The 26,819-nt window shown below is 30.0% G+C and overlaps 2 protein-coding genes across 2 annotated transcripts in view; both read left to right on the forward strand.

Moving 5' to 3' along the window:
• The first annotated feature begins 257 nt into the window (after positions 1-257).
• Positions 258-13,720, forward strand: LOC122270959 (uncharacterized protein CG3556). Its single transcript, XM_087151079.1, has 6 exons — positions 258-531; positions 4,436-4,605; positions 6,379-6,571; positions 8,101-8,278; positions 10,058-10,197; positions 13,441-13,720. The coding sequence occupies exons 2-6, from the start codon at positions 4,456-4,458 to the stop codon at positions 13,506-13,508; spliced, it is 729 nt and encodes a 242-aa protein (XP_087007205.1). The 5' UTR covers positions 258-531; positions 4,436-4,455; the 3' UTR covers positions 13,509-13,720.
• Positions 13,721-20,382: 6,662 nt separating this feature from the next.
• The window catches only part of LOC107446002 (uncharacterized protein CG3556), a 29,743-nt gene continuing 23,306 nt past the window's right edge, over positions 20,383-26,819 (forward strand). The window contains exons 1-2 of the mRNA XM_043050471.3: positions 20,383-20,578; positions 22,364-22,527. Of these exons, the coding sequence (XP_042906405.2) occupies positions 20,527-20,578; positions 22,364-22,527 (216 nt within the window). The 5' untranslated portion in view covers positions 20,383-20,526. The remainder of the gene's footprint in view (positions 20,579-22,363; positions 22,528-26,819) is intronic.

Genomic DNA, 26,819 nt, shown 5'->3' on the forward strand with positions numbered 1-26,819 from the left:
CCATTCGAATCTGACAACCAGTAACGTGGTTTTATTAATGTCTTCTAAAACATCCAGCAACGCCCGCTTTACGTACATTAAAGGTATATGGTTCTGTTCTAATATGTTTTCACATAGTTTCATATCCAAATTAATTGACATGCTTTCAATGCATGTTAATGAATAGTCATAGATTTTCCTTAAATGTTTGTTGTTATATGTAACCTGGAACAGTGGTTTCTTTTAATTATTAATTAATAGACCTTCCTCACTGTGCTTATTATAATTTGTGTTTCATTTCCAGCAATGCAATTTCTGAAATAGAATTGAGTTCTTACATCAATTTTCTGCTAGTGACCTGTAATTCCCCTCGCCATTTTGCTTCATATGATTAAATACAGCTATTGCAAAATAAGTTGGAATCTTCTGGTAATTTTACACATCCTTCAGTCTACTTGGCTCTGTGTAATGCTAATGAAAAATGGCCACAAAGAGCTGTATCTGACCTCACAAACGTGTTGACCAGCACATCTGAATACCTCTTTCTCAAAGGTAATAATTAGAATTTATTTTGTTTTATCCAAACTATGCAAATGGAAAATGTATTCTAAGCTAAGCATCGATGTCGACTTTTCCTTTGTAGGTGGAGGTTTAAAAGAAAAATGTGTATTGTGGATTAATTATTTATTTTTTACTTTAAGTAATGTGATTTATGAAGCTTTTGTTCACCACGACACTTACAAATAAAGAAAAAGAGTCTATTAGTAATCTATTATATATAATTTTCTTACGTGGCTCCCAAATTTTGGCTGAAGTACTTTGTACAACTAAATAAGATTCTTTTCACAACAGTTAAATATTTACTTTATTTTCTTCATTCATAGAGAAAACAGTCGGCAAAGAATTCTGTTAGGTTAAAAAACATTTCGCTAAAAAAATAACGAATTCTAAAAGAAATAAAAATAAACAACTTATAAAATAAAAAAGCTGTTGCCAGCCATAGAATTTTTTGAAAGTTAACTTAGCAACATAAATCAAAATGACATAGAAGCGCAACTAGATCAAAATTATGATACCTGAGCGCTTGACGTAACAAATCCTTCAATTCTAAAAGTGTTGTATCGCCAAATGCCCAAATTAACAATTATGTTCTTAAAGAAATTCTATAAAAAGTTTTAAATAAACAACCTACTTCTACAACTGCTTCTTGAAGAACTTGGCTCATTGATTAAAAATATTGTTTTAATTTTACAGTACTAACTTTACTTCTACTTTCATTATTGCTATGACCCTCTTTCATTACATTTTACAACTTCATGCTAAATTTGAGGACTTTAAGTTGTTTTGGGGTTGAATACTGACATTTAGAAATGTGTACATGAAAAAAATAATATTTAGAGGATAAGAGTTGCCTCAGAAAAATTTGAATTGTTGACATTGAACTTAACAATGGGAACAATCGTTTTTGTGAAAAATTTAATTGTATTGTTGACATCAAAACTAAAAATATTGTGTTTCAACTTAACAATACTACCTTAATTTATACTTTAGAATTGCCTCGGAGAAATTTGAATTGTTAGCAATGACTTAAACAAAAAGTTTTATTTTAACTGACAAATACTATATTATAATTTTAACTTTTTCTATGACTATACTCATTTTCTTACTCTTTTCTTTGTTTTTCATACATTTTATTTTTTTGTGATGAAATAAAAAACTTATAGTTGTTCTGCTTCTGAAAACTGATGAAAACACAAAATGATGGGCTTCATCAACAATGAAAAATATATACATTTATTTTACAAATTCCATATTATTAAGGTGGCTCCCTTCAGAGAATTAAAAATACAAAATTATCTTCATCAAAGCCAATGCTTTACATCCGACGTTCAGTGGCAGACTACTATTTCATATTGTTTTACAACACATGGCTTTAGCCCTCTGGTGGGAAAGACTTTAAAACAAAACTTACAACAGTTACTTTTCTCAACAACTGAAATTTAGAATAGTGTGATTAAGAAAAATATCTGAACTGTTTGCAATTTCAAATTAATATTGAAATGTACAGGTTTAGAATTTTCTACAGTGAAAAGTTTTTGGAACTTCAGTATTCAAAAAAGTATACAAAAACTAGACGTTAAGAACGTATCCAATGAGCGAGCAAAGCGAGCATTGATTGCGAAGCAATCCGAAATGAACTGTGAAAGCAGTTCCGGGGGTTGGCGAGCGCCAGCGAGCAGGGGGCGAAGCCTCCTAGTAATAAATTAAATAATGGTGGAAAATTGACATCAGTGCTAGTAAAAATAGCTTTTTTAATGTATCACTTCATCTTTACAGGTGTAGTGGCAAAATAGTAACATACAAATATATTTGCTTTAAAAAATAACAAATTATGTTGGCCACAAGCTTATTGAAGAAACATAGCTGGGTTTTTTTATTTATTATTATCGCCTATAAAATTTGCTACGATCCATACATGGGAACCATGTATATTATTACTAATGCTAGAAAAATAATCTTTTTTTTAAGACATCACTTTAATGTCTAAAAGTCAGATTTTAAAATATTTGCATATAGATATCTTTTCTTTAAAAAATGACACAATGTTAGGCCACAAACGTATTAAACAATCATAGTTTGTTTTATTTTTTATTACCACTATTGAATTTTTTAAGCTCCCCTGTATATGTAAACATCTGAAAATTTAGTGTTCAGTTCTATTTGATTTAGAAAGTAAAATAGTAATTTTTATTGCCCCTTAATACAATAAAAAATATAGAATAAAGCACAAATAAAGATACAGAAATGAACATTGTATAGTTTTATGTTCTATAAACAAAAACCTTCCTCAGTATCTAAACACAAAATTATATTACAAAAATTTAACTAGACAAATGCGGGCAAAGTACCACAAGAGAAAGAGTGGCATGCTAGAACAAGATAGTAAAAGAAGAGAGATAAGAAACTGGTGTGTCCGGGTTTCTTTGGAAACCTTAGGGTGTAGGAAATTAGCTCCAAACATTGAGAAAATGTGGGATACGAGAAAGGCCACTAACCAAATTATTAGAATTTTTCAAAACACGGAATGATTCCCAGAAATCATGGTCAATAGATGAAGAGCAGTGTTATAACATTTTAGTCGAAGAAAACTCAAACACACGATTAGAATTCCAACTAACTATGTATGGCGATGCAAGATAGTTTAATATCTTGATTTTGAACATATTTGCTCTGTTAAGTCTAAATTTAAGGAACATTTTTTTTTGTTTGCCTAACGTATTTGAACAAATTTTAGAAGCACAGTAAACGAAGGCGCGTGAAGCTGTCAGGTTTCGGTTAGAGGGGTGTGATAAAAGGTTATACATGGGAGAGTGAAACTAACAACGATTTTTGATAATTGGGTATACTATAGCCTACGTCACAGGTTGTGTTATTCCTACTAAATTTAACCCATGAACGGCATTTTCTGCGAGCCTAACTTCAAGCCAGAAATAAACAAACGAAGTGTTTGATCGTTTAAATAGCTGCTCAAAAGATTTTATTGCATTATAAAGAAAAGTAATTGATATTTGATTTTTGATTAATAATTGATTTATGTGGATAGTGGCATAAAATTTAGCATTGCGTCATGGTAAATGTTATTCCTACTAAGTGGAAGTAGTTGTGTTTTTTTTTATATTATACCCAATTACGACTAAGAAGAATGGAAGGAAAACGCTTATTATTTTCTTGTTCAAATGTAAATTGAATGAAAAGATTCGTAGAATTCCTTTTAATTTTTCTATTTATCTTATGAAAAACCTATCGTACCCCGGTAAGAAAAGCGAAACAAGTCAAAAAACAACAATTTTGTGTTTATGTCAATTAAAAAATATGTATGAAGTGCCCCATCAAGCTCAAAAAGTGTCACATCTCTAATTCGCAAGCTATCCAGCTGAGGGCAGTTGTGTGTCTATTTCAGAATAAATTTCATAGTATTCTTTAAGTTGATTTTTCTCAAATGCTGCATTTTAGAGTTATGACACTGTCCTTGCCGGGGTGCGATGGTACAAATTTGAGACTTATTGGTAAAAACATGCTATATAGTTATATGCTATTAGTCATTATTTTATTGCGAATGAAACTTAATTATCCCCGAATTACTCAAATCATTACAAAATATCTAAATGAAACTTTTTCAATTTCTACCTAAATTCTGTAAATTTGAACATGTGAAACAAATGAATTTGACACATCTATCTTAGTGGTACAAAATCTTAGTGGCACGATAACTACAAGATATTGAAATGAAATATTTTTAACTTTTCCTTTATATCTGATAAAAAAAAAATAAAAACTTAGTCCAAATCTGGGACTCCTATTTTGGTAAAATTGTACTTTTTTATTTTACTGCCACTTTTCCTAATTACCTCGATTATTGCAATATCAGAATTATTTATGTCTTCTATGATTTCAGATATACAATCTTTTGCATTAATGGCTACCTCTTGCAAAATGAATTTCCTCACAACATCCGAACAACAACGTTTATTTCCAATCTACAGGAAAAGTATTTCAAACTTGAAACAGAAACAACTATCAGACGGTAGTTTCGGAGGTATTCACGAAACTGCCATTGCTGTACAGGTAAATGCTGATACTATAACCACATTATTTGGATTACTATGCCATTGTTGCTAAGACTATGATAACTGAAAACTATAAAACGGGCGTCGTTTTTACCCTTTTAACAATTCCATGCTCGTATTTATTTCGATTCTAAAAAGGATATGGTGGTAAAAGTGTTATTCCCTTCCTTGCATTGTCAAGACAATGAAAACATATTTGTCTCCATCATATTCAGTGTTCATATGGTACTTAAAAAAATATAAAAATAAGAGGTCACTATCATAATAAAAAAGCTACAAAGTTTTTACAGCATGTTCAATTTTAAAATTAATATTTCGAAATCAATAATTCGTAACAAAATATGTTTGTTTGGAAATACAAAATGTTTCGGAAATTGAAATTGTGTAGTTCAATAAATAGTTAAAACTAATTAATTACCATGTTTAAGGTCACGCCTTTGAACCATTTAATTAGGGAAAATCTGATTATCAAAGCAAAACTAATTTAGGGTGATATCTCTTTTATTTTGCGAACTGTGCATATTTGAAACGATGAGATATTAAAACAAAAACAAGCAGCGCCACAAAACGGAGAGGGTCAAGGCTGGATTACCCATTAGGTCAGACTAGGTCAAGGCCTGGGGCCCACTTAAAAAAATATTTTTGAAAATAAATTTAAGAAACACAATTATTTTTTTAAAAAAAAATCAATTTCAAATATATTTTTGAAAATAAATTTAAGAAACACAATTATTTTTTTAAAAAAAAATCAATTTCAAATATATATTAATATAATACGATAATTTTTTTAGTTCTAATTTAACAAAATAAAGTAAAATTTAATTCATTATTATTTATTTTTACTTTAAATATGCTTTCTTAACACGTTCACCCGGGGTGACCCACCGATGGGTCACGCTAGATTGTCTCATCTTGGCAGCGTACCGGAGTAAAAACTGGTAACAATAAATTTCATTTTTTAGTTTCTTTCCGGGAATAATAAAAATCCATAACTACCAATTGTTTTTAACGGATGCAATTTTTATATTGAATTGCTTCTCCGCCATGATAAATTTCCTTACAGTGAATTGTTATTGTTGAGAATAGATTAACTCCTCCCGAATATTATCTAATATTGAAATAGTTCTTCTACCAGTATTTTCACTTTTCCCGGCGTGAACGTGTTAAATGAAAAGATATATAAATACTTTTATATCTGAATAAATAAAAAATTTAATCTAAGGTCCCCAAAAACTAGTATGGCCAAGGGCCCTGGAGAGGGTTGTAGTAAAACTACTGAATTTGGGATTTAGTATTGCTGCAGAGATACCAGAGGGGATTTAAAAAAGTAAGAAATGGTAGAAAATAAAATCTTTTTAATCTTAGCTAACACTATTACTTACATTAAAAATTATTCATATTTAAGGCGAAAACATTTCAATAGTAAACTGAAAGAACAATCCTAGAAAACGTTTTTAATTTTAATACATCTTTACTTTTTACTGGTCACCACTTTTTATATTTTTAGATCGTACTAGGCATCCCTAATCCGGTGAAAAATAGTGATTTATAGGAATGTTAATAAAACTACTAAATTTGGGTATAAAACTTTCAAAATATAAATCCTAACCATCACTTTCTATATTATTTTGGCGTAAAAAATATTACTTTAGTAACAAGTTTGCAGCTATTTCTTACGATACGGTCTCGAAATTTCTCTAAAATAGTACATTAAAGGAATAATGAAATTTATTTCTTTAATGTACAGTTTTTATTTCTTTTCTTTTTTAAGACATTAATATCCAGTGGAGATGAACTGGCATATGACTGGAATTCACGTGCAACAGTCAGATACATAACAAATCAACTGAGTTCGCCAAAAGTAGATTTTCAAGCTGTCTACCTGTCGCTTCCACTGTTAAACAGAAAAAGTCTTGCTGATATTGCTAAAAGGAATTGTTCAGGAAACCCGAGAAATAATAATGGTAATTAAAAATCATCATTCAGTAAATTAACAAATTTTTCATTTTTTTTAAAGTGAGTCGTCGAAGAGCTTTTTATTCTGGACTTATCTCAAAATGAATATTCCCGAAAACTGCCGCAGTTCGAAATGGACAATTTGACTAAATTTACTCCAGTCTTTTGATTTCCAAATTATGCAAAGATTCATTTCTTCAGAAAAAAAAAACTAGACAATTGTAGAAATTGGAAGAAAAGGAGGAATTTCGGCAAATCAGAAATAGCTTAGAGATATATATAATAAAATAATTCTTATTTCAGCAAATAAAATGTAATATGGTATGAAAAAATTTAAAATATTCATATTTACTGACTCATCTTTGTATAACAAGTAGATAGTGTTTTTAAACAAATTTTCATTACGCTCTGTTCATGGTGGACTAAAAAACATAAAATTTCGATACAGTGCATTATAAAAATAATTGTTGAATTTTGAAAAATGAAAAAAAAAAAGGATTCAGTCTTTCTAGCTGAAAAAGTTGTTGTTTTTTTGTATAAAACAAAATGAAAGTGTTATAAATTAGTTAAATAAATCTTTTGCACAGTAATTTGTTACTTTAATAAGAAGGCAGAGCACTAAATGTAAATGAATTTTAGTTATAGAACAAGTAAATTTTCTATAAGACTTTGAGTGTATTCAATATACGGGGGTTAGCCCTTATATAGCCCCCTATAATAAATTGGAAACTGTCGCTGAATAACTTTGAATTATCAAACAAACAAAATTTTTAAGTTTCACTTTATTTTGCGAGTAACGTTGCAGTCATTATAAGATTTAAATATCATTACTTACATTGTTGACATAGTTGAAATATCTAGTTTCAACCAAAAATACACGTAAAAAGTCATAACTCTCTCACATTTTTAATTTTATTAGTAAAATTTGACCCTTGAATATGTAATAATAATTTGCTGTATATATTGATACAAATCAATAATTGCCAAGGTGGAGGATTAGTAAGAAACATTTTCTTACTGGTAGTAATATTTCCTTTAAATCATACATTTAAAAAAATGGCGTACTGATTACCAAAAATTAATAACGCAAACACATTAATCCTTAATCTATTTGCCAGGTAGTTACGATTTTAAATATTGGTGAAATAGCTTAATTTTTTAAAATTATTTTTATTTTACTACCACTTTCTATACTCTTCGATCGTGCATATTGGTAGCTATACTAAATCCTAATGAAGCCCTGACTCACGACTAGAGGAATGAACGCATCGCATCCTGGCAAGAAAAGTTACATAAATCAAAAAATTGCTATTTTGAGGAAATGTCAATAAAAAATTTGTATGTAGAGCTCCATCAAGCTCAAAAAGTGTCACATCTCTAAGTTTGTGTCAGTTTTGCGTCTGTTTCAGAATAAGTTTTATAGAATTCTTTAAGTTGATTTTTCTGAAATGCTGCATTAGAGTTATGACACTGTTCTTACCGGGGTGTGACATGTATACAAAATAAAGATTTTAAAAAATTCCTTACAATATTGCAGAAGATCCGGTGCATGACTTCGCAGGATCTAAAATTGAAGTGCCAAGTGATCAAGTTAGATATTCCCTTTTCATCGGAGATAAGAAAGAGCTGATACGTACCATAACCTTTCGAATCCCTGATAATTTCACAGCTTATCAAGTAATGTTGATGGCAGAAGTACAAGATGTAAAATATAAGTAAGTTCATCCAAATGTATTAATATAGTTACATACAATAAAAATGAAAATTCATTACAGATGGTTAAATATTTTTTTAAAACTGGCAGGCTCTGTCCCTTGTTTGCTTCGCTCACAGATCATCGTTATTAATTGTTTGTTTTTCTTAAAGGTCAACATTTTATTAATAAAATATACACCGAAGAGCCATTACATTATGGCCATCCTCCATCTATAACAATGGGCTCGCCCAGGTTTTCATGGTTTCTCGCCCAGGAACAATGTTTTCATGGGGCACATTAGGACACATAATCCTCATAGAACAATCCCTGACGTCTGTAAGCTACTTAAACATAGTTGCAGACCAGGTTCACCCACTCATAGCAACAGTTTTCCCTGCGGGGGATGGTGTTTACCAACAGGGTAATGCACCATGTCATAAGGGTCGAATCGTCATGGATTGGTTCGAGGAACATTCCAGTGACTTTCAAGTCATGACATGGCACCCCAAAGTCACCTGACCTTAATCCAATAGAACATTTGTGGTCCTACTTGGAAAACCAAATCCGTGCTGCCACTCTACCCCCTCGCAATGTGAGGGAATTGCAGGACCAGTTGGTGAGCTCTTGGTACCAGATACCTCAGACTGCCTATCAGCACCTTGTGGAATCAATGCCACGGCGGGTGCTTGCAGTTTTGAGGGCTAAAGGTGGTCCTACATGTTATTAGCAGGGTGGTCATAATGTAATGACTCTTCGGTGTATAATTATAGTAGTTTTATGTAAGAATATTTTGACGCACTTAGGTTTGTTTTAGTAAAAAAGCATTTAATTGCCTGGATTACCTGAATTTGTAAAATAATAATCTGTACGTGGAGAAAAAAAATTAACCTATGAAATAAAAATCGTGTGACTAAATATGAGAAAATAAATGAGAAGTACTTTTTTACTCGTTAATGAGAATTGTAACAGCGCATATATAGGTAATGGTGTTCAATCTTATTTGTTTTAAATTTTATTTTCAAAAATTTGAATCTAAATGTTAAGATTTTTTTACTAAAAGCATCTAACCTCTCACCCACATATTATTTCGTCATTTTTGACAATAATTTTAAGGGTGAGGTTATAAAAATAAGGAAATCGAAAGAGAAAATGAATTTTTCTTCAACAATTGATAAATTATCAATATTTAAAGCAAAAAATACTGAAAAATTCACGAAAAAAATCTCTGAAGTTTCAGTAATTTTCGTACAAATTACAAAAAAATAAATTCTCGTTAAGTTACTAAATACGGATTTTTCTCCATTTCAAATTTCAATTCCGTAACTACATTTCAGCGGGCAACAAACCGGCTCGCATAGAATATTTTACTACAAGTTTAACAGTTAATTCTAGAACTAGTAATTAAATCATACAGTCCGTCGCCAAGTTATTAGAAGCTTAATAAGATTCTTTGTAAAATCTTATTTATCAGGTGATATGATACAGCTTTATTGTTTTTACGCGGCTGAAATGGAATGGAAACGCTAGACTAAGTCTAGCGTTTCCATTGCTTTCTTACTCAAGACATTTGATGCAGCGTAAGTGATTGAGTTACAAATCTTAGTCACTAAATCTGAAACTTATTTTAATCACAACCAGATAATTAAATATGTGTTATTACATGAAATTCGGCACTATTACGAATTAACGGTTAACTGATTATGCGAATTATTTCGTTTTTATACATATTGCAATATAATTACTATAATGGTTCATGAAGATCATGAGTCGAAATTGATTATAGCATTTCATTTTTTAGATTCCAGAGAAAAAGAGTATCCGGTAAAATATACGTAGAAGAAATCTCACAAATTCAAAACGATCCCGAAAATGGAAAGTTCTGGCTCCTATATATGGGTTCAAACAGTAGGAAGCTACTCACCCCCTACTTTAATAAGGGTAATATGCATTTATATATTAAATCATAATAACTATATGTCATACTAAAAAAGAGTTAGCTTAATTTTATTTTAGATTCAGTGCGCCGACCTGGTGACCGAGTGGTTAGCGTGCCTGACTGCGGAGCCACTGGTCGCGAGTTCGAATCCTGCTCAGGGCATGGATGTTTCTTTCTCTCTCTCTCTTTGTTCCATGTGACCGCCCTATAAACGGATTTGTGGTTGTGTGACGTGGGCGACGCTGCTCCACCGCCGTGGCTCAACACCTCCTAGAAAAGAGCAGGCCTCAGCACGGGTTACCATAAATATCCTTTAGTAGTTCAAACGTAATGACATATTACGTATTTTCAAGTGCTGCGCAGCTAAGTACCCCGAACGTAATGACATCTTTCTTATTTTTCATCTACAGCGCAGTTAACTTCGTCACATCGGACTACTAAATTGATCCGTGCTTAGGCCTTCCTTCTTCTAGGAGGTGTTGCGTGCCTTCGCCACAGGTGCACACTGTGTAACGAGACGAGAGTAGCGTGGCATTCCTGTGGCAGCCCCCAGTGCCCGCCATTAATGTAAAAAAAAAAAAAATTGATTCTGTAATACATTTGTTTTAAACTTAATCATTTTTTTCTTCAAATTTAACCATTTTCACTCCTCTGATAATACGATGAAATCAGAAGTCACCACAATAAAACTTAAAATTTATATAACTTAATAATTAGTAGCTAATTTTGCTAATTAGAAATTATATTAAAATTTTGTACAGTGTAGTTTAAATGATGAAGTGTTGGCATTAATTCAAATAGCATACTAAAGTACTTCAGAAATTAATACAGAGTTCAGAATATTAATACACTTTATCTAGTGCCATTTTATTTCGCTGGTTTATAAATCCTGCTGTATCAGAGAAGCGGTTTGAATATGCGATTTTATATTTTACAATGTTTGCGCAAATGTAAAACCAAGTTTTAAAATTTTTATTTTTACAACTATTACTGATAGTAACTGTTACTAATAATGATAGAAAATAAAGAAATGTCTCAACAAATGTAACACATATTTTGTTGGGTAACTCTTTCATTAACCCTTGACAAACATTTAACACGTTCAGGCCGGGGTGACCCACCGGTGGGTCACGCTAGATTGCCTCATCTTGGCAGCGCACCGGAGTAAAAACTGGTATTAATAAATTTCATTTTTTAGTTTCTTTCCGGGAATAATAAAAATCCATAACTACCAATTGTTTTTAACGGATGCAATTTTTATACTGAATTGCTTCTTCGCTGCGATAAATTTCCTTACAGTGAATTGTTATTGTTGAGAATAGATTTACTCCTCCCGAATATTATCTAATATTGAAATAATTCTTCAATCTGTATTTTCTCTTTTCCCGTACCAGTACTTTCCCTTTTCCCGGCGTGAACGTGTTAATCTGTAATTGTTTCTTCCTTGGATTTCGCCGTTTGCATTTTGTTCCTCGCATTTTGCAGTTTGCTACTTGTTCCTCGCATTTCGCCGTTTGCTATTTGTTCCTCGCATTTTGCCGTTTGCTATTTGTTCATCGCATTTTGCAGTTTGCTATTTGTTCCTCGCATTTTGCCGTTTGCGTTTGTTCAGCTACTAATCGTACATACATTTCAGTCAAAATTTAGAACTTGAATTTTTGTTGGCAGCCGAAACTTCTCATATTCAACTAGAAAGTTTTCGAGAAAGAGCAATGTTAGGGCCACATACATATTTTCATTAAAAGAAACCATTCACTGATAGAAATATTTACTCTAAATAAATCAAAAAGAAAATTTTTATGCATCTTGTGTAATTTTAAATAAAATATCAATACGTGTTAATCCTTACTGATTCTATTAAGTCAAACTTGTAAAATCAAAAATTATAATTTTTTATGAAACTATATGCATTAATGCTCTTATGAACTTAGTCATGAGTTAAAATTATTTACCATAAAAACTGATTTCCATTTACTTGCAAGCGATTAAAACTTTTTGCTCTTATTTATTGAAAAAATATCTGGAAAATCTATAAATCGAAATTTCAGGTCTTATGTGTGAAGTAATAAATATTTTTCAAAGAAAATAGGAAAACTGTAAAATCTTAAAAACAATTTTATGATGCAGCAAACTTTTAACTTCAAATGAAAAAAATTTTTTATTATGCATAGCTAAAATAATAAGAATGTTGAATTTGGGTGCCAAGACATGACTTGAAAGTCACTGGAATGTTCCTCGACCCTTATGACATGGTGCATTATCCTGTTGATAAACACCATCCCCCGCTAGAAAAACTGCTGCCAGAATGGGTGAACCTGGTCTGCAACTATGTTCAAGTAGCTTACAGGCGTCAGAGATTGTTCAATGAGGATTATGGGTCCTAATGTGCCCCATGAAAACATTGTTCCTGGGCGAGAAACCATGAAAACCTGGGCGAGCCCATTGTTATAGATGGAGGGTGGTCTGTATTAGTAGCGAATACATAAAAAAGTTGTCAATTTTTCGCAAATGATGGCAAAATAATCGTTTAAAGCTATATTTCGGCGAAATTAATCGCTTTAGTAGCTTTTTCTCTATTGATAGATACGATTTAACTAAATAAAAGTGTGTGACCCAATGTCATCTTCATTTTACGGCTTTGTCTTAATAGAACCGGTAAGAATTAACACGTATTGATATTTTATGTAAAATTAAATAAGATGCATAAAAATTTTCTTTTTGATTTATTTAGAGTAAATGTTCAGTGAGTTCTATCAGTGAGTGATTTCTTTTTATGAAAATATGTATGGACCCTAACATTGCTCTTCCTCGAAAACTTTCTAATTGAATATGGGAAGTTTTGGCTGCCAACTTTAACTGCAATGATGGCTTAAATAGTTTTATTTCATAGTCATCAAAATTATTTACATTTATTTATTAAACAAATTATTATACATTAAGAATATTAATTTTGCTACTCAAAAATATAAAAATAACATTGCTCTTCCTCGAAAACTTTCTAATTGAATATGGAAAGTTTTGGCTGCCAACTTTAACTGCATAGATAGGTTAAATAGTTTTATTTCATAGTCATCAAAATTATTTACATCTATTTATTAAACTAATTATTATACATTAAGAATATTAATTTTGCTACTCAAAAATATAAAAATAAAGTCTTCTAAAAAATTTAATATTTTTACAACTTATAAATATTAATTAGATTACACTTCATATTATTAAATAATTTTATTATCAACTTTTAGGTCCTGATGAAGTTTTATTGAAGCATGGTGATCATCTAATTATGTGGTACAAGACTGTAAAAATTTGACTTTTGGGACACAAATGACTTCAAAATTACCTTGAACTTTATTCAAAATTAATCTACAGGAAAAAAAAGGAATGTATCACAAGAAATATTTCTTAGCTGGAAGATTTTCACCATACATTTGCTTATTTTTACTAAAAAAAATATATAAAACACCTTGAACACTTTGTAGAAGAATTTTTACCCTATTTAAATAAAAAATTAGTTGTGATAAATAATTATATAAAATTGAGGAGAGATATGTTTTTATATTCAATTCATATTAATACATAAAATTAGGGAGAAACTTTTGCATTGCTATCAAAGTTAAATAACACATCGTTTCCTTTTTATTTATATTTTTTACCACTGCTAGGACTAAACCCAAGTCTGAGTCGATGAGACTGATAGTTTAGAAATTAATTAAATTTTATGTATAAAAGAAAAATAAATAAAAGTAAAAAGGCACCGTAGTTGGTAGATAAAAAATCGGGAAAAATTTAACCAAACAAATTAGATTTTTATCAAATTATATACATAAACTTTTAAAAATGGCTAACAAGAAACCGAAAAAAAAACTAATTTTTTCATTTCAAGTATAATAAAATTAAATTCATCCAAATGCAGGGCTCGAAAAACCGCCTGTCCTCGGCGGTCAAAAATTCCCCGCGGACAACGAATTTCTCGAATCCGGCTGCCATTTTCCCGTTAATGTTCGTAATATATATTCAATTTTTGTTATCTTACAAGAGTTAACGCCTCACTTCTAAAATAACCCTCTTATCTAGAAATACAGCAATACGGTGGAATTTGTGCTTTCTCTGTCTGTGAGTACTGCAGCTTTTGAAAGGGACTTTTCAGCAATGAACTAACAAAAAAACACACACTACGTACTGGTCTTAAACAAGAAGCGTTAAACGCAATTATGAACATCTACCTAAATGGAAAACCCTTTTAGATTTCAGTGCAGAAACCTCTGAAAATCATTGGCTTGATTGTGGAACTGGCAAACGTCATATTTGATTCATTTAAAAAACGCAGTACCCTCAGATAAATTGACAATCCAGATAATTTGACTTTTGTCATTTAAAATATTTCATAAAAGAAATACTAAGTTAGTATTAGTAACCTAGTATTTCTTTTATTACTGTATAATGTAATCCTAGTAACTACATATTCATTGTGCAATTTATATGAATGTTTGAAATAAATAAGAGAAAATTATATGTTTATTTATTTAGAAGCTACGGGTTAGTTTCAGAGGAGGACGGGTTCATTGTTGGACAAGCCGTCCTCGGGGACGGGTAAAATTTCCGAGTTTTTTTCGAGCACTGTCCAAATGTGTCATAAAAACCATCATTTATTTTTAATTTAGTTAATTTGTGACAAAACATTAAGTTCTTATTATAATTTTCCTAATGCATCACTGAACGATTCATAATATTTTGAGATCAACATATAGAAAACTTTTGTAGTATTGCTGCATTGATAAAAAGACCAACCAGCGTCAATTACTAAACACCAGCATCAATATTTATTATTCTTCCTCGTGCTAATATTCAATTAAAAATTGGAATCTAGTTCAGAACTTCCTTCATTAAATAAATTTAAAGTAGGCTTTAATAATCTTGCAACAAAAATACAATAAATAAACCATTAAGCAGTTTTGTACAATAGAATGACTGAATACAATATTAGCACTCACAAGATTTTTTTCAGGTTTTGTATATTTAATTAGATACCGAAACGAGAAATAAAGAAAAAAATATTCGAAACAACCAATGAATAAAATAAATGATTTGCTATCTTGTAAGTGTAAATACCCATGATAGCTGCTTATTTGCTTAAACATTGAACTATCTTTTTGCGAGATTATTTTGTCTTCCATTTGTTATCAATCTAAACATCGAATAATTCGAAGATCAATAGTATAAATAGGGAATAATTCTTTAATGAAAGAATAAACTTGAAAATTGGAACAATAGAATAAATTCTGACGAGAAAATAAATTGAAAATAGTAACCCGGAAGCTTCCTTCATTTTAGTCATTAACGCAAGTTATGTTTAGCTTTGCACGCTGAACCATCTATAGAGTAAATATAAAATTTAATCTATCACCAGAAAAATTTTTTGGTTCAAATTATTATGTTTTCGCAAACTAATATTTAATTCTAATAGTCTGAGAGACACCCCTAAAATATATTAGTTAATAATTACAGTAAATAATTTAATCAGTACTATCTATTAATTCATTAACCAAATCAAACTCAAAAACTAAACTGTTTTCACTAAAAGAAATATGTATTTTCCTTGAGGGATTTGAATTACAGACTTTCAAATTATAAGGGTTGTCACAATATAGAAAACATGTTCACATAATCCATTTTATTTTAAAAAAATAAATAAATATGTATACTCTCTAATGGATTAAAAATAAAAAGTTCCTGTGAACAAAAATAATGTTGACGTATGCCTGTTTAGGCAGAGGGGGTGCGATTGTTCTTGTTTTCCAGTAGCGCCATCTATGGCCAAGAATTCGACTTCTGCCACACCGCACCCGTTTATAAGGCGGACATATCTTACATCCATTCATTCATCCACAGATCGATCTCCAATCCAGTACTCCCAGAGGTTTTGATTTGTTATGGGAACATGGAGGACTTTTGCGACTCGACAGATTTAACGTGCATCAGTCACTTTACTACACGGGGAGTCATCGGCCCGCGGTCGAACCCACGAACTCTCGAACATGGGCCCAGTGCCCTACCGACCAGGCTATCCCGACCCAACAAAAATAATACCAAGTAAATTTAAAAAAATGACAAAATTATTGCATTTTAGAAAATATTAGTAAAATGTTTCTAAGATGTCTCTGTTTTAATGTGACTTGCTACGAAATGCATTTTTTTTAAAAGTTGGTTGAATAATTTTGAAACAATAAATAAAGGAAGATCTTCCTCTCCCGTGGCTATCTACAGCTTCATTGAATAATTGCTTCCTTAGTGACTCTGATGACCATGTAGATAAAATAAGCACCGACGGATTAAAAAATGCTATTCGTATGTAATCTTTACAGACCACAGTCAGTTTGACGAAGAGCCGAGGTTCGATTTAGTGTTACTCCAATTTAAATATAAGGTACGGAGTACCTAGCCCAGAGGGCTATCTGCTCTTTCATCTGATTTGAATAATATTAAAATCAGAGGAAAAGAATGAGAATCGTGCGTAATGTAATGTAACGAAAATATAATAAATTACAAGATAATAAAAAAATAAACTGGGATAAGAGAAAAATACTATTTATAATATTTACATGTATACAATTTATATGTAATTGCTGAAGAAATCAACGAGCATCTCGAATTCCAGCATCGTTCCCTTGCCTCCTCTTTACAGCGCGGAGTGATACAGTTCATGTTAATGTGTTGAGTAAGTTAATTTGAGGAATAGAAGTATTTAGATAATGCTTTGTAATTTAGAAAAAAGACAGAGGGAGGACTAAATTTGGTATTTTCCTCAATTAAAGCGAAATAGAAGATTTGATTGAAATCAAACTTTGTGCATTTGGTTGCTTCCCTAAAGAAGGCTGCGTTTAATCTTCGCAGATAGTTGTTTAAATTTTCAATCTTTAGGTCATTATGTTACGTTTACAAATCAGGGTGCACCTGTCATCCTTCTTTAAGTTTTATTCTCAAATATGGGTAATTTTCTAGTCCGAGATAGCCTGGTAGGCAAGTCGCTGAACCCACGTTCGTAAGAACGAGAATTCGAATCCAGCCGACCGAAGACTTCCCGTGTAGTAAATAGTGACCGGTGCACGAAACTCTGTCGGTTCACGAAGTCTTCTATGTTCCCATAACAAATTATACTTCTCGCGGGTACTGAATTGGAGATTGACCGTTCTCTGATTCAGGTCAAATTTACGATCTGTGGATGCATGAATGGGTCTGCCCAATAAACTGGTGTGACGTATGGGTGAGGCAGAAGTCGAATTTTTGACCACAGATCGCACCCCTTGCCTCAATGGCCTTCGAAAGTGAACCCCAAGCTGAGGAGGCGTAGCATAATATTGGGAGAATTCACATTATATAAATATTCCTTTTGGTGTTTAAGGCCATCTTAGTATTTTGTGATAAAATTGGTCAAAGTGCTTGATAGGCAGCTTCAGCTTTCCTGATAATATTTGTTATGTGTTTATTTCAGTTTAGGGTATTTGTTAGCGAGATGCCTAAATATTTAGCACTAGCGGCTATTGGGATTTCTTCTTCAAATAAAGTGAGCTTATTGTTATCTTTAATCTTTCTCTTATGGTTTGTTCTAATTATGAGAAAGTTCTATTTTGATTTTCCACTGAGAGCATTTTTTTATATGGAGTCTAATTGATCTTGAATTTTATTCATAGCTCGATTTGGAAAAATTGTTACTGAGTGTATTCCTGTGTCGTCAGCGTAGAAGGCAGTTTGCATATTTTTATCGCTTCTTTCAATGGGTAATTCCGTACTATAAATGAGAAACAGTATTGGGCCTGCTTTTATATATCTATTGGTTGAAGTTGAGTCGTTTACTCTAACACGAAAAGTTTTTTTGAGAAAGATAGTTGTTGAGTCCTATGTGTCAAACCTTATCCAAGGCCTTTGCTATGTTTAAAGTTAGTAGAGCAGAGGCTTATCTTTGGCACAATCCTAATCAATTGTTTTGCAGTTGATAAATTATTTCTGTAAAATAGTGATACTGATGCGTAAATTTTAAATTTTAAAAAAAATTTTTGTTTGTTGATGAAATCCATTTCCTAATTTGAAATTATCGAAGCGAAAATGAAATTCGTTTAAAAATTTCATCGAACAAAAATAAAAGATATTCTCCCGGAGTAATTTATCGGTAATTTAATTTCAAAATTCTTTTTATTGGAATCTTTAAATAACTTCCTAAGGCATTCGGGTCGTTTTAATCAAATTTTACTTGAACAAAGGAAAATATCTTCAATTATTGAAAGACTATTTACTTTTTTGATAAATTTATCCAAAATAAATGCAGTTTTAAGATAGAGAAGAAACAAATAAAAAATTCTCAATTTCATGCAATACTACCTTTATGTTGTTTATCAAATTTTGGTGACGATGGTCAAATTTTGACCATCAAATTTTGGTGACAAATTTTGGTGAAAGTGGGGAATCCATAGCTTTTATGGTTTATCAGAAAATTTCATTTAAAGTTATTTTTGAAGTATTTATTATCATTTCTAAGTGAATGCAAAAATCGAAATTGAGTCTATCAGAAAAATTTTACAGTTTTAAGCCTGGCGTTGCTGTTAGCTTTAGACAAAAAGAAATAAAAGTTTATTTTATATCATCAATCCTAATTTGAATGCTCTCCAGTCTCGCACTTTTTTTAACCCTTTGACAAAGATGAAATATTGGTGTCCCTGTTATATATTTTTTTCTGAAAATTACAACTCTAATTACAAATGCAAAAAAAGATTTTGGTATTTATTATTATAAAAAGTCCAACAGTTACTAAAAAAAACTCGTTAGATTATTGAAGATTATTTGTACTAAAATATAAAATTCAAAAAAATTTCATATTCAAAAAATTATCAGTAATTAATTTTGTCAATTAATTCAATTTTAATGATGAATAATTGCTTCTCTTAGATCTAAATATCTACCAATATTTGCAAATTAGAAAAATTATTGTTTAGAAGTGAGCCGTGTTTATACATAAAAGAATATTTTCAACACCAGTTATAAAATACTCCTATGATATAATGGAATGACCATGTGATTCAACCACGAAACACTAACAAGGGAAACTAGGGAAGTGTGACTCGCCAATTTTGAAATAAACTAGTGGGATGTATGCCTTATGAGGAATAATTTTAGGGGGCAACATTCGTTTCGGCCCATAGAAGGTCCTGTGAGAGATAAAAAATAATTCAATCTATAGAAAAATCGGTATTTTATTACTTCAATGCAGACTATTAGTTATTGTAATTGTCTCATACTCCAATTAATTTTGTTGTACTTTCACGTACTATATAATGCATATTTATTGTCAAAATTGATTTCGAAAATTTTATATATCTGTAGTTTTTCAGAAAAACCTGTTAGGTTAATTAAAAAAAAAAAATTGACATCAAATTTTTTAAAATTTTTTTTCAAAAAACTTTTCAAATTAATTGGAGTATGTAATTGCAAATCAATTAATTAATAAATAATTGATTAACAATTAATTAATTAATTGGTAATTAACAATTAATTAATTAATAATTAATTAACAATTCGTTAGTTTTTTTTATTAATTTATTAATTAGAAAATTAAACAATTATCCAATTAATTACAAATTAATAGGATTATGAGACAATGACAATAACTAATAGTCTGCATTAAAGTAATAAAATACCGATTTTTCTACATATTGAATTATTTTTTATCTCTCACAGGACCTTCTATGGGCCGAAACGAATGTTGCCCCCTAAAATTATTCCTCATAAGGCATACATCCCACTAGTTTATTTCAAAATTAGCGAGTCATACTTCCCTAGTTTCCCTTGTAAGGTTTAAAAATTATTCTATTATTCATTAGTTTTTCTAAATTTTCAACATAAGCTCACAGTTGCAGTAGACACTAACTGCAGATCAACATCACATTCTTTGCTGACGATATAAAATTAATATTTGTTGCGGAATGTTAGATATAATTCTGTTCCTTTGGGTTTTACCAGGTAAAGCTTATCTGTGAAAATGAAACTTTCTTTGTAACTCTGAAATGACGCATCTTTAGTAGATAGCCTTAAATCAGGTTTCATTTGTTATAAACTGAATTGTACGTAGTTTAAACAGGGAACTTTAAATTATCTTTTTAACTTATCTATCTTCAAATTGACTTGAATGGAACTTTAAATTATCTTAACTTCAAATTGAAAGTACTCCTTGAATTTCTTTACTGATAAATTTTGCGACTAAAAAGGGAGGTGCTCTAACTGAAAGGTTCAAATATCTTTTAACTCTGGTAATAGGCGCATTTCATTTTAAAAGCATCAAAATGAAAATCAAATATTTTTTAACTTTTTTTGCCTGTCTTTTTCTGCAAGCAAGTAAGTTATATTTAAAGATGTGTGATTTATTTTGCGAAATAAAAAGATGCAATAATTATTAAAATTAAGAAGAATTAAATAAATATAGAAATTTAAAATTAAATTTTCAAATAATAGAGATTTAAAAATTAGGGTTTGAGATAAGTTCCTAACATTGATTTAATTATTTTCATATGTCATTTTATTAAAAATTTGATTAAATTAAAATTAAAAATTTGATTAAATTAAAAATTTGAAAAAATTTAAATTAAAAATTTGATTAAATTAAAATTAAAATTTTGATTAAATTAAATTAAAAATTTTGATTAAATTAAAATTAAAAATTTGATTAAATTAAAATTAAAAATTATTCAAAAATAGTTTTTTACATTTATTTTTAAAGCAGAATTTTTTTTCAGAAAACCACTTTAGCAGAAATTTATTTCCTCTTTCAAAATGCAATAATTGCATAATTTGCAAAAATCCAAAAATTTTCATTTTCTCTATCTAAATTTTTAAAAAATAAGACAGAAATTATTCATATTTTAACATTAAGATTTAAGTTATTTTAAAATACCAATTGTAACTAATTGCGTTCATACTAGTGAATTTATCAACAGAAAATAAATAAAATTAAAGTCAGAAATTATATAAAAAAATAATGTAATATATTTTAGATATTGTAACTATGTTTAGATATTGTATTATATTGTAAATATTTAGCAAAACGAATTATAGTAGAAACTAAACAAAAAATATCTGTTGAAAAATCTGCAGCTTTCCGAACGAAACTAATTTCAGATCTGAAATTCCCACACTCGAAACAATTTGCCTACGTCGCCTGGTAGCACAAAGGTTAAGTACGATTAAATACTTGTATATATGTAACAAAAAAATTTGCTCTTCGGTTTTTCCTATTGTCAAATTCCTATTACATTATCTAATTAAAAATAATTTTTTGCACTTGCCGATTAGTCAATAACGCTCCTGGTCATAATTTGAAATGGCAGAATTTCTTTTTAAATTTTTTTTACTGATAAAAATTATTTGCACATATTTTTCATTTTTCTGTATTATCTTTGCGAAGCAAAACATACCTGTCTACCATGTTATAAAATAAAATTTTGGCAGATGGATATAAACTTCAACACCTAATGTTTTTGGGAATAATTTTTTCGTGTAGTGAAGAGATATTGCAGAAATTTATAAAATATATTTTTAAACAAAAGAGACGCATTTATATAATGTTTAACAGAAACCATGATCAATTGTCGCTCTAACCTCGAATATATATGTTTGAATTATTGAAAAGCAGAATGAGATAAAATTCCTTAAAAATGCTAATTTAGAAAAACATCAATGCATAAATTTTGAGGTGCAATGGTTCAGTGGTTAAGGCGTTGAACCGTCAATGTGAAAGTCTGGAGTTCAATCCTATGTGGTGACATGAAGCCCACGCAGCTTCTGATCGATGAGTAGCAGCTTGTCTTGGAAGTAAAAGTGGCCTGACCACATTGCCACAGTCATACCGTTGGTCAGGAAATTATGAAGCTTCCACCTTCATGACTACCATGGTTCACTACGGGCTATCACGGGAATGCAGTTTTAACTAAAATACATAACCTTAGCCACATATTTCCTGAAACTACGAAATTTTGTAGTTGTTGAAATTGTGTACTTACGGAATTATAGAATTCCGCTTTTTCATATTGGAAGCTTTCAAAATCATGAAACCAACTCAAGGAAAAAAGCTTATGAAATATAAACCATAAGTTCTGAGAATAAAACATTTATTTTGCTTTGCAGGTTCAGTCTATTGCTATTGCTCAGAAAGGACAGGCTTAATTGATACGATTTCAGATATCTATAGTGTGCTTGGCTCTACAAAGTACTTCAAATGTTGGAAAGTGTTAAATCCTGCAAAAAATATAATACACTTTCATCTCAAAGAACTAAATACAAAGACTGAGGTATTATACTTCTAATTTATGTAAATTTATAAAATTAACCAAATTGTGTCTTCTTTACTGACTTGACAGCTCTTTGTAATTCAAGTCATTTTTTAGAATATTTCTCCATTTCTTTTCCTCGCCAGGGAGCTTCAGTTGTTCAATTTCAGTACCTGAAAATCTCCATCAATGCAGTCCGCCCACCTTAGTTTGTGCTTGCCTCTGGTTTGGGTTCCATTCAGTTTAAAATTAAGGATTCCGGATGTTAAGGTGCACAGATCCAATCGGAGGATGTATGCAGAAAATTTTATGTGTTTTACTTTGATGCACTGGTAGATAATATCCGCCTTTCTATACACCTTGTACAGCTCATTATTGTATCTGTACCTGCATGTACCATTGATATACACCGCACCCAGAATACTTTTTCCAAACTTTAGTATCTAAATGGCAAAATGCGTCGAACAGCTTTTTATTTAAAAAAATACTTTTATTCAAATACGAAAAAACGTGGTTGGAGAACTGTTTCGTTATAAGCCATGTTTTTAGATACAAAATAGTTCTGTCCAACATGATAAACGCGATGGTTATAATTAAAATTCCACTTTGAAATGGTCATAAAACCAAAACTACTGGACCAAATGTTATCGAACGAGATAATAGTTTAAAGGAAGTCATGGAAATTTATTTTCCACTACTACAAATAGTTCAAAAACTTACCACCAGGGGGAAATGGCACTGAATACAGTATTGATAAACGGAAAAAAAATGAAGATATCGGTTCAAAATGTTTTTCATCGTTTCTGAAACGATACAGTTGTTGTAGAAACGTAGAAAAATGTCAGAAATAACTACGTAAAAAATTTGACAGAAATAATGACAGTTGGTAATGCAGAGCTTTATTCAATATTTTATTAGCATTTAATTCAAAATATTAAACCGCTGATTTCGAATTAGATAGAAAAATTTCATGGTAAAAGTTACAATTGCTCAAAACTTTAACAGTTTTTTCTAATTTACCTGTAAAACGAAATTCTGTAAAATTTAAAAGTAGCCCTATTATAGGAAAAAGCGTTTCAATGAATCTGTTACTAGATACGAATGTAGACGGACGTAAATTTAAAACTAAAATAATTTAAAGAAAAAAAAATCAAAATAAATAAGATGCGTATGTACAAGTTTTCTATCTACAAAATTCTTAAAAACATGGGTGATTCTTAATTTTATAGGTATAAAAAATTACAAAAAAGATTAAACTCTCTTATTTATTAGTTAACTTGTATGACGTATAAAAAGATGCACTGCAATTTGGCGATGTAATCTCAAAATTTGATGTAATTTCAATACCATTCTATTTTTAATTATTTAAATTACTTTTTAAGCACTTTTTTATTGATCAAATAGCATGAAACTCTAGATTTAGATTTAAAAAATATATAAACAGTAATATTTATATGGGTGATTCTCACGAAACATGACAATTCACTGTCCCTTGCTCCAAGATCTAATACTATAATACTAAAAGAACTTTTTTTATAAAAAATTAATAAATAGCATTTTAAAATGACTTTGCACTAGCATTGACTGTTTTGTATACTTAAAAAATTTAATTGAAAATCAAAATGTCATTTTCCTGGCATGTCCCAAACAATATTTCCAACAATAACTAGCTTCAAAACTTCCATACATTTTTCAAAATCTATTTTTCTTTATCTTATCCTACGTAAGCATTTCTAGAATATACGCAGAGAATATTGTTTATTAAAACTTCGTTTAAAATAAATTTTACTGTCAATAATTTGTTTGTCCCACGAAAATCTGTCATTTTCCTGGCTACTTTTATTTAGTGATTTATAAACAAAATAGATAGCGCCAGGCATCAATATCTTATGTTAATAGATTGATTAGATACCCTCCTATCTGAACATGTCTTGTTGCATGAATAAATAACCAATTTTCTGGCTCAAAATCTATTTCAAAAAATTTTTCAAGGTGAGTATGTTTTTATGCTGTCATTTTCCTGGCTTCTTGAAATCATTAATAACAAAAACTACATAGATTTATCTGAGCTATTTTAAGAAATACTGTTGTTTTCTGAAGAATATAAACGTCTTAGGCCAAAATATTAAATTAAAATAAAGTTATGTGCTATAAAATGGCGAATTTGTCATTATCCTGGCTTATGAATGCCAGGACATTGAAGTATTACCAGAAATTCTTTTTAACTGCTAATACTGTAAAGAGGGAAAGCAAATATTAACCTAATACCAATTTTATGTATGATTGTAATATGCTTGGATGTAATCAAAGTTATTTATTTAATGATTGATTATTATATACAATTTTATTCTGTACATATCAGCAACAAAAATTTTTTTGTTTCTTTCTACAGTGGATAAAAAGAATTAATTTAAGCAATTTATGGTCCATCTAACATAAAAGCTTAAGTTGAGTTACTTACTATTAACTTAAAATAACTGTTTTTTTAAACTTCTAACGTAATATGTCATTTTCCTGGCATTCAAGATTTGGTGAATTTCTATTTTATTTTTTTTTTCTCGAGCAAATGTCAATAAACTACACTGCTGTCTATAAGATATTAATAAGTGTAGCTAAAGAAGTATACAAAAAAAAGTTTTAGATTATTTTGAAGACTTTAAATTTGAAGAAATGTTTGGTCCGAATTGTCATGTTTCGTGAGAATCACCCATATACAGAATATATAAACATTTTTATACCTTACAATTCAAACTTTTTTTTCATCATGAACCAATTAATTAATAAAAATGATTCAATTTATCTAGATTTCCCATTTTATGACATGCTTGTATTTGGACAGAGGGCTTATATTTTTTTGTGAAAGAATTATTACAGTTTAATTAACTATTAATTCAAACGATAAGAGAAACGTGAGACATAAAAATAACAAATTTTTGAAACGTTGTGGCGGTTAAACTATAACAATCAACTTTTCAAAACTTCGTCTACACTCCTCCCCCTATTTCGCAGGTAATAAATCCAAATTTGATGAAAAAGAGTTCTGTTTCTTCAGAAAAAGGGCGCTTTTTTGGTGAAAATAAGCATATTCCACAATTACAGTTAACCGTTATACATATTTTAAGAGAATTCTTTGAAATATTGCTATAACATTTTACAAAATCCTCTAAACTGTTCAAAAGTTTTATTAATAATATAGATATTTATATTTGGATCTGAAGTCAAAACACAGTACATATTTAAATCTAAAATGGTTGGAAATAGTAAGAAATACCTACTGAGTATGAACAAATGCATACTACCACATTTTGCGAGTAGGTGTTTTTCATATATAGACCACATTTTGTGACGGTAATTCAGAGATGCCAACTTGCTCCGGACAGCAAATTTATATTTTAAAGTGATAGTTCATCAATTGCGATTCTTGGTTTAATAAGTTCAATTAAGTAGATTTTTATCCACCACTATTTCTAAATAATTCGTAGGCTTATATAATTCAATACTTTTTGGTACTATAGTCGTGCTATACCTTTTAAAAACAAGTAAACATAGTCAAATATTTGCAAAATTTAGTTTGTAGTTATTTACCGCTTTATTAATTATTTTGGCGTGTCCGGAGCAGTTGGCATCTCTGGTAATTATTGGGTACCAAGAAGAGTTTGGAGCCCTATTCTCATTAATCATGATTTCTAGAGTTACCAATCATTACGGGTACGGGTTTATAAAAAATATTTTATCGAGTAGTATATACTAATTAAAAACTAAAGCTTTCAGAATTGTTAGTAATTTTGCCAACATTTTGAAAGCCTCAGCATGAGAGAATTGGAACAAAGTCTTTGATCATTTTGTTTTACAACTTTAAAATCATTTATGTGTAATTGTGTGGTAAGATAATTTACAAACCAAGTTTACAAACGAAAGATTGATACAAAGATATCGCAAATGAAGTTAGAGAAGTCGATGAACAGCAGCAACTTCAGTCAATGTTAAATTTCCGTTTGGCAGCTGTGATTTTTTTTTTAGTTAAAACTATATTGTAGTAGGTTTAAAGTCCTAGTCTTTGGATTCCCACCATAAAATGATATCAATGCTAAAGTGTCTATATCTATAAGTTCCTTTCTATTTTTATCTTTTCTGACCGAAACAGAGTAGGGCGATAATTAGGGCAAGTTTTTTTACAAAAGGTTTTGTAGAGTAACAAACAACTAAAAACTAAAGCTTTAAAAAAAATTTTTATTTTTGCCAACAATTTAAAAGCTTCACCGCAAGAGATCGGGAACAAAGTGGGTTTCATCTAGCTTTTGAATAATTTTACA

This window comes from Parasteatoda tepidariorum, chromosome 9 (genome assembly GCF_982258835.1).
Source record: "Parasteatoda tepidariorum strain Cologne lab strain chromosome 9, Ptep-v5.0, whole genome shotgun sequence".
NCBI classification, from domain to species: Eukaryota; Metazoa; Arthropoda; class Arachnida; order Araneae; family Theridiidae; genus Parasteatoda; species Parasteatoda tepidariorum.